This window comes from Mobula hypostoma, chromosome 6 (genome assembly GCF_963921235.1).
Source record: "Mobula hypostoma chromosome 6, sMobHyp1.1, whole genome shotgun sequence".
Classification (NCBI taxonomy): Eukaryota; Metazoa; Chordata; class Chondrichthyes; order Myliobatiformes; family Myliobatidae; genus Mobula; species Mobula hypostoma.
The window spans coordinates 107,429,851-107,444,209 of NC_086102.1; the positions used below are offsets into that span (position 1 = coordinate 107,429,851).

General features: G+C 44.0%; 1 protein-coding gene across 3 annotated transcripts in view; it reads left to right on the plus strand.

Moving 5' to 3' along the window:
* Positions 1–13,382, plus strand: part of pnkd (PNKD metallo-beta-lactamase domain containing) — a 59,050-nt gene extending 45,668 nt beyond the window's left edge. For 2 of the 3 annotated variants that reach the window (XM_063051398.1, XM_063051399.1), the window contains 3 exons: positions 8,635–8,750; positions 12,720–12,857; positions 13,276–13,382. In XM_063051398.1, coding sequence (XP_062907468.1) covers positions 8,635–8,750; positions 12,720–12,857; positions 13,276–13,338 — 317 coding nt within the window. In that variant the 3' untranslated portion in view covers positions 13,339–13,382. Of the gene's footprint in view, positions 1–8,634; positions 8,751–12,719; positions 13,080–13,275 lie in introns of those variants that run through there. The other variant, XM_063051397.1, reaches the window with a different exon arrangement.
* The last annotated feature ends 977 nt before the right edge of the window (positions 13,383–14,359 follow it).

The following is a 14,359-nucleotide window of genomic DNA, read 5'->3' on the forward strand; positions in this document are numbered from 1 at the left end:
AAATGTGTCACTCTGCATCAAATTTGCGAGGATTGTGCTGGGCAGCTCACAGGTGTTACCACACTTCCAGTGCCAACTTAGCATGCCTACAACTCACTAACCCTAACTCTGTCTTTGGAATGTGGGCAGAACCCAGAGCACTTGGAGGAAACCCATGCGGTCATGCAGAGAACGTAGAAACTCCTTACATACAGTGACAAGGATTGGGCCTTGATCTTATAGCCTACGCTGTAAATCATTACACTAACCACTGTGGTGGGGTTTTTTTTAAACAAGAAAGAAACATGGAACAGAGAGCGGGCAGCGTAGTTTGCGGGTGGCAGAGTGAGCCGGGAGCAGAGTGAAGACTTAAGGGCTTCGGCTCACCGGGCTTAGGCGGAAGCGGGCGAGGCGAGGAAGGTTTGACATTCATTTTCTGTTGCTATTTGAGGAGAGGGGCATTATGACTGTGAGGGCAGTTTGCTGTTCTCGGTGTCGGATGTGAGAGGCCCTGGAGTCTCCAAGCCTCCCGGACGTCTACATCTGCGCCAAGTGCATCGAGATGCAGCTCCTAAGGGACCGCGTTACGGAACTGGAGCTGCAGCTCGATGACCTTCGTCTGGTCAGGGAGAGCGAGGAGGTGATAGAGAGGAGTGGAAGGCAGGTGGTCACGCCGGGGCCACGGGAGGCAGACAAGTGGGTCACGGTTAGGAGGGGGAGGGGGAAAAGGCAGGTGATGGGGAGTACCCCGGCGGCTGTGCCCCTTAACAACAGGTACTCCTGTTTGAGTACTGTTGGGGGGGACAGCTTACCCGGGGGAAGCGACAGTGGCCCTGCCTCCGGCACAGAGTCTGGCCCTGTAGCTCAGAAGGGTAGGGCAAGGAAGAGGAGGGCAGTTGTGATAGGGGACTCGATAGTAAGGGGGTCAGATAGGCGATTCTGTGGATGCAGTCCAGAGACTCGGATGGTAGTTTGCCTCCCTGGTGCCAGGGTCCGGGATATTTCTGATCGTGTCCAAGATATCCTGAAGTGGGAGGGTGAAGAGCCAGAGGTCCTGGTACATATAGGTACCAATGACATAGGTAGGAAAAGGGATGAGGTCCTGAAAGAAGAATATAGGGAGCTAGGAAGGGAGTTGAGAAAAAGGACTGCAAAGGTAGTAATCTCGGGATTACTGCCTGTGCCACGCGACAGTGAGAGTAGGAATGCGATGAGGTGGAGGATAAATGCGTGGCTGAGGGATTGGAGCAGGTGGCAGGGATTCAAGTTTTTGGATCATTGGGACCTCTTTTGGCGCAGGTGTGACCTGTACAAAAAGGACGGGTTACACTTAAATCCTAGGGGGACCAATATCCTGGCAGGGAGATTAGCGCGGGCTACTGAGGTGACTTTAAACTAGAATGGTTGGGGGGTGGGAATCAAATTAAAGCGGCTAGGTGTGAGGAGGTTAGTTCACAACAGAGGGATGGGAACCAGTGCAGAGAGACAGAGGGGTGTAAAGTGAGCGTAGAAGCAAAAAGTACAAAGGGGAAAAGTAAAAGTGGCAGGCCGACAAATCCAGGGCAAGCATTAAAAAGGGCTAAGAGAGTTGTAAAAGAGCGCCTGAAGGCTTTATGTGTCAATGCAAGGAGCATTCGTAATAAGGTGGATGAATTGAAAGTGCAGATTGTTATTAATGATTATGATATAGTTGGGATCACAGAGACATGGCTCCAGGGTGACCAGGGATGGGAGCTCAACGTTCAGGGATATTCAATATTCAGGAGGGATAGACATGAAGGAAGGGGAGGTGGGGTGGCGTTGCTGGTTAAAAAAGAGATTAACGCAATAGAAAGGAAGGACATAAGCCGGGAAGATGTGGAATCGATATGGGTAGAGCTGCGTAACACTAAGGGGCAGAAGACGCTGGTGGGAGTTGTGTACAGGCCACCTAACAGTAGTAGTGAGGTCGGAGATGGTATTAAACAGGAAATTAGAAATGTGTGCAATAAAGGAACAGCAGTTATAATGGGTGACTTCAATCTACATGTAGACTGGGTGAACCAAATTGGTAAAGGTGCTGAGGAAGAGGATTTCTTGGAATGTATGCGGGATGGTTTTTTGAACCAACATGTCGAGGAACCGACTAGAGAGCAGGCTATTCTGGACTGGGTTTTGAGCAATGAGGAAGGGTTAATTAGCGATCTTGTCGTGAGAGGCCCCTTGGGTAAGAGTGACCATAATATGGTGGAATTCTTCATTAACATGGAGAGTGACGTAGTTAATTCAGAAACAAAGGTTCTGAACTTAAAGAGGGGTAACTTTGAAGGTATGAGACGTGAATTAGCTAAGATAGACTGGCAAATGACACTTCAAGGATTGACGGTGGATATGCAATGGCAGGCATTTAAAGGTTGCATGGATGAACTACAACAATTGTTCATCCCAGTTTGGCAAAAGAATAAATCAAGGAAGGTAGTGCACCCGTGGCTGACAAGAGAAATTAGGGATAGTATCAATTCCAAAGAAGTAGCATACAAATTAGCCAGAGAAAGTGGCTCACCTGAGGACTGGGAGAAATTCAGAGTTCAGCAGAGGAGGACAAAGGGCTTAATTAGGAAGGGGAAAAAAGATTATGAGAGAAAACTGGCAGAGAACATAAAAACGGACTGTAAAAGCTTTTATAGATATGTAAAAAGGAAAAGACTGATAAAGACAAATGTAGGTCCCCTGCAAACAGAAACAGGTGAATTGATTATGGGGAGCAAGGACATGGCAGACCAATTGAATAATTACTTTGGTTCTGTCTTCACTAAGGAGGACATAAATAATCTTCCAGAAATAGTAAGGGACAGAGGGTCCAGTGAGATGGAGGAACTGAGCGAAATACATGTTAGTAGGGAAGTGGTGTTAGGTAAATTGAAGGGATTGAAGGCAGATAAATCCCCAGGGCCAGATGGTCTGCATCCCAGAGTGCTTAAGGAAGTGGCCCAAGAAATAGTGGATGCATTAGTGATAATTTTTCAAAACTCGTTAGATTCTGGACTAGTTCCTGAGGATTGGAGGGTGGCTAATGTAACCCCACTTTTTAAAAAAGGAGGGAGAGAGAAACCGGGGAATTATAGGCCGGTTAGCCTAACGTCGGTGGTGGGGAAACTGCTGGAGTCAGTTATCAAGGATGTGATAACAGCACATTTGGAAAGCGGTGAAATGATCGGACAAAGTCAGCATGGATTTGTGAAAGGAAAATCATGTCTGACGAATCTCATAGAATTTTTTGAGGATGTAACTAGTAGAGTGGATAGGGGAGAACCAGTGGATGTGGTATATTTGGATTTTCAAAAGGCTTTTGACAAGGTCCCACACAGGAGATTAGTGTGCAAACTTAAAGCACACGGTATTGGGGGTAAGGTATTGGTGTGGGTGGAGAATTGGTTAGCAGACAGGAAGCAAAGAGTGGGAATAAACGGGACCTTTTCAGAATGGCAGGCGGTGACTAGTGGGGTACCGCAAGGATCAGTGCTGGGACCCCAGTTGTTTACAATATATATTAATGACTTGGATGAGGGAATTAAATGCAGCATCTCCAGGTTTGCGGATGACACGAAGCTGGGTGGCAGTGTTAGCAGTGAGGAGGATGCTAAGAGGATGCAGGGTGACTTGGATAGGTTGGGTGAGTGGGCAAACTCATGGCAGATGCAATTTAATGTGGATAAATGTGAAGTTATCCACTTTGGTGGCAAAAATAGGAAAACAGATTATTATCTGAATGGTGGCCGATTAGGAAAAGGGGAGGTGCAACGAGACCTGGGTGTCATTATACACCAGTCATTGAAAGTGGGCATGCAGGTACAGCAGGCGGTGAAAAAGGCGAATGGTATGCTGGCATTTATAGCGAGAGGATTCGAGTACAGGAGCAGGGAGGTACTACTGCAGTTGTACAAGGCCTTGGTGAGACCACACCTGGAGTATTGTGTGCAGTTTTGGTCCCCTAATCTGAGGAAAGACATCCTTGCCATAGAGGGAGTACAAAGAAGGTTCACCAGATTGATTCCTGGGATGGCAGGTCTTTCATATGAAGAAAGACTGGATGAACTGGGCTTGTACTCGTTGGAATTTAGAAGATTGAGGGGGGATCTGATTGAAACGTATAAGATCCTAAAGGGATTGGACAGGCTAGATGCGGGAAGATTGTTCCCGATGTTGGGGAGGTCTAGAACGAGGGGTCACAGTTTGAGGATAGAGGGGAAGCCTTTTAGGACCGAGGTTAGGAAAAACTTCTTCACACAGAGAGTGGTGAATCTGTGGAATTCTCTGCCACAGCAAACTGTTGAGGCCAGTTCATTAGCTATGTTTAAAAGGAAGTTAGATATGGCCCTTGTGGCTACAGGGGTCAGGGGGTATGGAGGGAAGGCTGGGTTCTGAGTTGGATGATCAGCCATGATCATAATAAATGGCGGTGCAGGCTCGAAGGGCCGAATGGCCTACTCCTGCACCTATTTTCTATGTTTCTATGTTTCTAGAACAATTAGAGCAGAGGAGCAGATCGTTCAGCCCACAATGTCAATGCTGAGATTGAGCCAAATTACATTAATCCCTTCTGCCTGCATGTAATCCATGTCTCTCTATTCACTGCATGTTCATTCTAAAAAGCCTCTTGAACACCTCTCTCAACTTCCATTGCAGCCCCTGGCAGCCTTTTCCAAGAATCTGCCAGTGAACTTTCTACCCTTGCTCATTCAACTCATTAAACCCACCCCCAGACTCCCCAGTATCAAAAAATATTAAGACATTTTCCTTTATTTGTCTCCATGAACCCAAAAATTCTATCCTTTGCTTAAAATTGAGGAAATTGTCACAAAGAATACCTTTTCAGTTTTGCTGGAATAAATTGGTCCTTGTGCTGAGGTTTGGTAGGTACCTTGTTGGCATTTTTCCCCCTAGGAAATATTCTTAGGATCATCAGCTTATTTCAATGAAGAGACTTGATTTCCTGAGATCACAAGAGTGATGCCATCTATAGCTCAGCTCCTGGTAGGGTCTCTCATGGCAGTAGGGTCAAGGGGGATTTTCCAAACAGAGTGAAGCAACCAAGGCCTCAATGGTGGGGCTGGTGGAAATGATGGCACATCAAAATGGCATTGAAGGAGGAGGAAGGTTGCAGCAGAGAAGGGTCAGTCCCCAGCCATTTTGCATTCCAGGCCACTGGTCCCTGCCCCTGATCTGTCAGGGACCATGCTTTGGCTGCCCATGCATCAACCTTCCCATGTTAAACAATTATGGACTGATGTTCTCTATTAAGAGAATCCACCCTAAATATATGGATCCTAGATTGGTCTTTGCAGCTGGTAGACAGCAACGTTCCCTCTAAGGTGTGAGCATGCACATCTTTTGCTATTAGCACACAAAGAAATTTAAACTGCACACAGAAGGTTGTCACCCTCTACCTTGTTGGCATGTTAAGTATTTTTCATGATTATACACAATCACTTTTCCTTTTCCAGTTTCTGATTCAGTGTTTTCAACATGGAGTTTGAGATGATTTGTCTGCAGATTTTAGAACTTGCTTATTTATACTGTTTTTATTGATTCACTATGCTGAATTCCAAAGAAGTAAAGGGTGTGAAGCGCAGAAGAACTGCTAGTTCATTTAAAGATTATTATCCTTAGAATAGCTTCAGGTTTACTTCCACTTAAATTCAGTGCGTACATATTGATGTAACTGGGCAAAATATTGCACAGCACAAGATTTATGCACACTGGTCATTACAAATTAGAGGGAGCATTGGTGGATAACATCATACCTGACTCTAGTAATCACAGTGCTACAGTGGCGTGCAAAAGTTTGGGCACCCCGGTCAAAATTTCTGTTACTGTGAATAGTTAAGTGAGTAGAAGATGAACTGATCTCCAAAAGTCATAAAGTTAAAGATGAAATATTCTTTTCAACATTTTAAGCAAGATTAGTGTATTATTTTTGTTTTGTACAATTTTAGAGTGGGGGAAAAAAAGGAGAGGAGCACCATGCAAATGTTTGGGCACCCCAAAAGATTTGAACTCTCAGATAACTTTTACCAAGGTCTCAGACCTTAAATAGCTTGTTAGAGCTATAGCTTGTTCACAGTCATCGTTAGGAAAGGCCAGTTGATGCAAATTTCAAAGCTTTATAAATACCCTAACTCCCCAAAACTTGTCCCAACAATCAGCAGCCATGGGCTCCTCTAAGCAGCTGCCTAGCACTCTGAAAATTTAAAATATATGATGCGCACAAAACAGGAGAAGATAGCAAAGCGTTTTCAGGTAGCCGTTTCCTGAGTTCGTAATGTAATTAAGAAATGGCAGTTAACAGGAACGGTGGAGGTCAAGTTAATGCCTGGAAGACCAAGTGAACTTTCCGAGAGAACTGCTTGTAGGATTGCTAGAAAGGCAAATCAAAAACCCCCGTTTGACTGCAAAAGACCTTCAGGAAGATTTAGCAGACTCTGGAGTGGTGGTGCACTGTTCTACTGTGCAGCGACACCTGCACAAATATGACCTTCATGGAAGGGTCATCAGAAGAAAACCTTTCCTGCATCTTCACCACAAAATTCAGCATCAGAAGTTTGCAAAGGAACATCTAAACAAGCCTGATACATTTTGGAACCAAGTCCTGTGGACTGATGAAGATAAAATAGAACTTTTTGGCCGCAATGAGCAAAGGTATGTTTGGAGAAAAAAGGGTGCAAAATTTCATGAATAGAACACCTCCCCAACTGTTAGGCACGGAGATGGATTGATCATGCTTTGGGCTTGTGTTGCAGCCAGTGGCACGGGGAACATTTCAGTGGTGGAGGGAAGAATGAATTCAATTAAATACCAGCAAATTCTGGAAGCAAACATCACACAGTCTGTTTTTTAAAAAAAAGAAAGCTGAAATTGAAAAGAGGATGGCTTCTACAACAGGATAATGATCCTAAACACACCTCAAAATCCACAGTGGACTACCTCAAGAGGCGCAAGCTGAAGGTTTTGCCATGGTCCTCAGTCCCCCTGATCTAAACATCATCGAAAATCTGTGGATAGACCTCAAAAGAGCAGTCTATGCAAGACGGCCCAAGAATCTCACAGAACTAAAAGAACTAGACACAGAACAAGGAAGAATGGGTGAAAATCCCCCAAACAAGAATTGAAAGACTCTTAGCTGGCTACAGAAAGCGTTTACAAGCTGTGATACTTACCAATGGGGGTATTACTAAGTACTGACCATGCAGGGTGCCCAGACGTTTGCTTCGGGCCCTTTTCCTTTTTTGTATTTTTGAAACTGTAAAAGATGGAAATTAAAAAAGTAATCTTGCTTAAAATATTAAAGAAATGTGTCACCTTTAACTTTATGCTGTTTGGAAATCAGTTCCTCTTTTACCCGCTTAGCTATTCACAGTAATAGAAATTTTCACCAGGGGTGCCCAGACTTTTGCATACCACTGTATATTATTTCATTTACTCATTGTTAGATCCAGTGAAGTCCACCTGTACAACTGCCCACATGCTGGAAAGTGAGTTCAAGCCTTTCACTGTGGCATCGTAGCTCAGCTGGCCACAATCAGGTTTCTGCTTCTGTTTTCAGGCATACTGACTAGAATACTGGTGGTTAGACCAAATTGGGAATATGGGCACTTTATCTAGAAAGGATGCATTTCCTTTAGAACAGAGATGAGGAGGAATTTATTTAGCTAGAGGGTAGTGAATCTATGGAATCCATTGCCACAGATGGCTGTGGAGGCCATATCATTGGGTATATTTAAGGCAGAGGTTGATAGGTTCTTGGTAAGAGGTCAAAGATATTGGGGAGATGGCAGGAGAATGGGGTTGAGAGAGAAAATAAATCAGCCATGGTCTAATGGTGGTGCAGACTTAATGGGCCAAATGGTCTAATTCTGCTCCCACATCTTGTGGTCTTATGGTGTTTTTTATTGATTGCTAAATTAAGGAAGGAAGTAATTATTTTTCCTAGTTTAGAGACATTTCAACCTTCCATCTCATCAAAACAGCCCTCTGATTTATACAACACACATAAAAGTTGCTGGTGAACGCAGCAGGCCAGGCAGCATCTCTAGGAAGAGGTACAGTCAATGTTTCAGGCCGAGACCCTTCGTCAGGACTAACTGAAAGAAGAGCTAGTAAGAGATTTGAAAGATCTGATTTATACCTTGTATTCTGTCTGTATAGCCTCCAACCTGATAGCATGGACATTGATTTCTTTAACTTCCAGTATTTTTCCCCCCTCCCTTCCCTCTTCAATTACCCATTCTGACTCTCCCCTCATCTCTTCTCAGCTGCCTATCACCCTGATGCCCATCCTCCTTCTCTTTCTCTCATGGTCTACTCTCCTCTATCTGATTCCTCCTTCAGCTCTTTACCTTTACTATCTATCACCTTCTAGCTTGTACTCCTTTCCCTCCCCCCAGCTTCTTATTTTGACTTCTTTCCCCCTTCCTTTCCAGTCCTGACGAAGGATCTCGGCCTGAAACGTTGGCTGTTTATTCCCCTGCGTTGATGCTGGCTGCCCTGCTGAGTTACTCCAACATTTTGCGTGTGTCACTCTGGATTTCCAGCATCTGCAGAATCTTTTGTGTTTATTGTTGTGTTGTGTTCTTGAGATGTTGTTTGACATTCATACTGTGTGTGATCTTTCTCCAGGTCACGAATATGCACAGGATAACCTGATGTTTGCAGCTTCTGTTGAGCCGAACAACCCTGCTATCTTCACGAAGCTTGAGTGGGTTCTGCGGCAGAGGCACCAGAATCACTGTACTGTGAGTACGAGTCTCCCTCTGTCGATAGTCTCCTCCTTTATGTCTGGACATGATCACTCCATGCCTTTCTGGAAGGCTGGTACAGAATCCACGTTTGACGTGTGGATTGTGACATGCAATCACAGCGGCCACTGCTTCGTGATCTGTTTTTTGTGCCTCCTCCTGAGAAAACAAAGTGATTAGGAAGTACCGAATGACTCAAGCACATATTTGATAGAGGTGTACAAGATGATAAGGGACATAGATCAAGTGGATAGCCAGAGACTTTTCCCAAGGCAGAAGTGGCTAATACCAGGGACATAATTTTAAGGTAATTGGAGGAAAGTATATACAAGGTAAATTGGAGGATGTCAGAGAAGTTTTTTAAACACAGAGTGATTGGTGTGTTTAACATACTGCCAAGGATAGTGATAGAAACAGAAAAGTTAGGAACGTTTAAGACTTTCCTAGATAGGCATATGGATGATAGAAAAAAGGAGGGCTATGTAGGAGAGAAGGACTAGATTGATCTTGGAGTAGTTTGGCACAACATTGTGGGCTGAAGGGCCTGTACTATGCTGTAGTTTTCTATGTTCTAGAAGGAGGCAGGTTGGCCCAGGTGGATACTGGCTCTATGATCGAACAATCTGGCTGGTATCACTCCTTTGCCCTTTCAGTTACTCAAACTGCTGCACTTGGACTTAGCAGCTGCATCAGCTTCCCTTTATTAGTGCATTCCATACCCTAAGACAGCGGTCCCCAATCACCGGTCCGTGGACTGGTACCGGGCCGCTAAGTATGTGCTACCAGGCCGCGAAGAATCGATTTGAGTCAGCTGCACCTTTCCTCATTCCCTGTCATGCACTATTGAACTTGAACATAGGGTTGCCAACTGTCCCGTATTTGCCGGGACGTCCTCTATATTGGACTAAATTGGTTTGTCCCATATGGGACCGCCCTTGTCCCGTATTTCCCCCGCTAAGGTAGAGCGTTCCTATGAAACCTTTCGTGCCAAAATGGGGTAAAGTGAAGAAGCAATTACCATTTATTTATATGGGAAAATTTTGTGAGTGTTCGCAGACCCACAAATAACCTACCAAATCATGCCAAATAACACATAAAACCTAAAATAACACTAACATATAGTAAAAGCAGGAATGATATGATAAATACACAGCCTATATAAAGTAGAAATAATGTATGTACAGTGTAGTCGGGAAGATTAAGCCAAAACCGGTTTGTGGGGGGGAAAAAGTCAGCACATACGCACATGCGCATGCCACGCACCCACAGAGATGCCCGCGCAAGGCTTCATGGTCATGGTAGTCTTTCTTGGGGTAAACACAAGTGTCCCATATTTGACTGCTACTTTTGTCCCTTATTTGGGAGTGAGAAAGTTGGCAACCCTAACTGGAAAAGACATGTTGAGGTGAGTTTAACCCTACTTGAACACACCTCACGGTCAGCCGGTCCGCAAGAATATTGTCAATATTAAACTGGTCCGCGGTGCAAAAAAGGTTGGGGACCCCTGCCCTAAGAGATATCCACACATCAGTCACCTATATTTTCTGTCCCTCCCTACACTAGGAATAGTTCTCCCCCACCCCCCCCCCCAACTATACTGTTGATTTCTTAATAACCTTTTACTGTCTTCCAAGGACAACAATTGAAATTAGTTTATATTTGTCATGTGTACAGTAGAAAAACAGTCCTGGTACTGTTCATACAGATCAAATATTACACAGGGCATTGAGGTAGAACAAGGTAAAACAATAATGCAGAATGGTGTTACAGAGAAAGTGCAATGTAAGTAGTAGTAAATTGTGAGGTCAAAAGTCCATCTTGTAACAAGTAACTATTCAGTATTGTTGTAATAGCAGGGTAGAAGCTGTCCTTGAGCAAGGTGATCCATGCTATCAGGCTTTTATATCTGCTGCCCAATGGGAGAGGGGAGGAGAGAGAATGTACAGGGTGGGTGGAATCTTTATCTACACTCTTGTTGCATCAGTAAAGTAGCCAACATAGAGTTCATGGAGGGGAGACTGGTTTCCACGATGTGCTGAGCTGTGTCCACAACTTTGCAGTTTCTTGTGGTCACAGACAGACCAGTTGGCATTCCAAACTGATGCATCGGGACAGAATGATGCATTGCTAAAAATTGGTGGGGTTCAATAGGGATATACCAAATTTCTTAATCCCCTCTTTTCTGTCTCTCTGCAGAGTTGAAGTCCTTCATTTCTGTAATCATTTCCTTTGGGCTCTCTCTAACATCCTCACATCTTCCCAAAACTGGACACAAAACTCAACTTGTTGCCAAACAATATTTTATGAAGTTTCAACACATTTTACTCCTGTATTTTGGCTCTCTTTACTGAGCCCAGGGTCCTCTTTCAGCAAACTGTGTGCAAACTCCAATTTCTCCATTCTTGTAGTATTGGGCCTCCTAGTTTTTATTGTCTCTTATATAATACTTCACTCTTCTCCTTATTAAATTCTTGCTTGTCCATATCTCCTTGAAGTTCATGACAATCCTCGAATTGCTGCTGTCTCCAGGTTTGATGTCATCTGCAATCTTAGAAATTGTATCCTGTAGACCCAACAGGTGACCTGGACATTCTTTCTTCTTCCCTTTCCCATCAGGCAAAAGATACAAAAGCTTGAGAGAGTGAACTACCAGGCTCAAGGATAGCTTCTTCCCTACTGTTATCAGGCTCTTGACTGAAGCTGTCATGCACTGAGAAATGAACTCTTTATCTCTATCCAGACTTGCACTTGCACCTTTTGTCCACCTGTGCTGCACATAATCTGTAACTGAAGCACTATTCTGCAGGAACACGCACAAAATGCCGGAGGAGCTCAGCAAGTCAGACAGCATCTGTGGAAGGACGTGAATAGTCCATGTTTCAGGCTGAGATCCTTAATCAGGACCATAAATAAAAGGGGCAGAAGCCATATTAAAAGGTTAGGGGGGGGGGAAGAGAGAGAGAGAAAGAGGCAAAGGGCTGAAGAAGGAATCTGATAGGAATGGGCAGTGGGATAAAGAGAAGAAGGTGGTGATGGGCAGGCAGTGATAGTGTGGAATGGCAAGAAGGATAAGGGAAACAAAAGGGAGGTTAGAGTGGGGAAAAAGTGATGTAAGAAGCTGAGAGTGGATTCATGGAAGAGGCAAATGGCTGAAGAAGGAACCAGATAAGAGAGCAGAGAGGATTGTGGAAGAAAGGAAAGGAGGTAGGGAGAAAGGTGTAGGTGATGGGCAATAGTGAGGGGGATAGGGGTAAGAGGGACAAGGGGAAACAAAAGGGATGTGGTACAGAAGGGGAGTGGTTACCAGAATTTGGGGAAATCCATGTTAATGCCATCATGGATTGTTGCAGATTACTGTATGATGTATTGCTCCTTCAATTTGTGTCTGGCCATAGCTGTAGGAGTGTCTGAGAACAGATTTGTCATTGTGGAAATGGGAAGTGGGATTAAAATGACTGGCCTCCCAATTATGAATGTAACAGACTGTGTTGGGTCTCTGATTTAGAGGAGGGAGCACTAGATACATTCAGCAGCACCAATGGATTCGCATGTGAAATGTTTGTTTTCCTTTTTACTGTCCCAATGCATTTGTGTATGGCATGATCTGTTTAAAACTTCTCGCTGTATCTTGGTACCTTGGTTTATTATACAACAAGCAACAAAAATAAAACCCATTTCGCTTGCACTCATAGTGGGTCAGGCAGCATGTCGATAACAGAGTGCAGAATAAAGTGTTACAGAGAAAATGCAGTATAGGTAGACAATAAGATACAAGGCTATAATGAGTTAAATTGTAAGATTAAGAGTCCATTTTTATCGTACTAAGGAACTGTTGAATATGTGACAATAATAAACCAACTAAAGGCATTAAGAGAAACAAACGCTGGATAGTTGGGCAAAACTTCCATTTCCATCCTAGAGCTGAGTTCAACTGCTGCCCTAAGGTGTCTCTCTTCATCATTGCAGTGCCCATCAACGATAGGAGAAGAGAAAGAGTACAACCCTTTTCTGCGGACTCATTCCAGCAGCTTGCACGATGCCCTTGGGATCGAGCGGCAACCCAGCGAAGACTCGACATCCTTCAGATCCCGGGTCCTGGAAGAGGTCCGAAAGCGTAAAGATATTTTCAATTGTAGATAGCATTCTGAAATCCAAACCCTGCAGCGGTAGGCCCTGTGTCCCCATCTACCTTCCACCTTTTCCCTCTTCCTTTCTACAGGAAATGTTTTACAACATGCAACCAGGCATCTAGGGGTGAGGGAAGAACATTCCAGAAACTTGCATGAAACTTGGAAGCACTGTCACTGCACACTTTTGCACATGGCGTTTGAATAGGGAACTTTTGTAACTAATCATTCCCCCTTAGTGTAAATATTCTTTCAGATCTGTTGTAATGTAAGTACTGATGAGCAGTTTTTAATTGCACCTGTATAGATTTATCTCTATCAGTTTTTTGATTGGAAATTTTTTTTCTCAAAAACTGGTGGTGCCTGTATATAAGATCCTGTCCCTTTATTTATAGATCACCTGGAACAAACATATCTGCCTGAATTCACGAGGATTTCCCAAAATATATTGTATATGAAGCGTTTACCACTAAAAAGTCAAATACAGGATGAAATGTGCCAAGATTTGTTTGAGTTGTCCTTTTCTCTAAACCTGAAGGAAGATGAGTTTTAACACTAACAAAAGGCAGCAACATGCAACAGGTCAGGATACATCTTTGGAGGGAAATGGACAATCGAGGTGTCAGATCAAATCCCTCCTTCAGTCCTGGTGGTCATGAGGGTTCTCCCTTCCTCACCACCCCTTGTTATTCTGGTTTATGCTCTCTGTTATTAGACCTATGAAATATCTCAACCCAAAGCATTGGCTGCCCCTTTTCCTTGATCGATGCTGCCCGATCCACAGAGTTACTCGAGCGTTTAGTGTGTTATTCCAAATCTGTGCCATTTGCTGTCTCTCTCATTATCACCGATAAAAGGCAGAATATTTGTTACAATGGCCAGCTGCATCATCAGTTTTCTTTCTCTTATTCCAGCAACGAATTGTTGCTCATTTGCACTGAATTGGCCTTGAGGTTGACAGCTCTGTTTTGTATCCAGCTGATCATCCATGTGCCTATCTAAGATTGTCTTAAATGTCCTTAGTGTATCTGCGTCTACCACCACCTTTGGCAGTGCATTCCATGCACCCATCATTATGTGTAAAGAACTTGCCACTGACATCCCTCCCCCTTACTTTCCTCCAATCACCTTAACTATCCCCCCTTGTATTAGCCATTTCCACCCTGAGAAAGTCTCTGGCTGTTCACTCTGTCTATGCTTCTTGTACACATCTATCGTCACCAATCGAGGAACCAACGAGAGAGCAGGCTATTCTGGACTGGGTTTTGAGCAATGAGGAAGGGTTAATTAGCAATCTTGTCGTGAGAGGCCCCTTGGGTAAGAGCGACCATAATATGGTGGAATTCTTCATTAAGATGGAGAGTGACATAGTTAATTCAGAAACAAAGGTTCTGAACTTAAAGAGGGGTAACTTTAAAGGTATGAGACGTGAATTAGCTAAGATAGACTGGCAAATGACACTTAAAGGATTGACAGTGG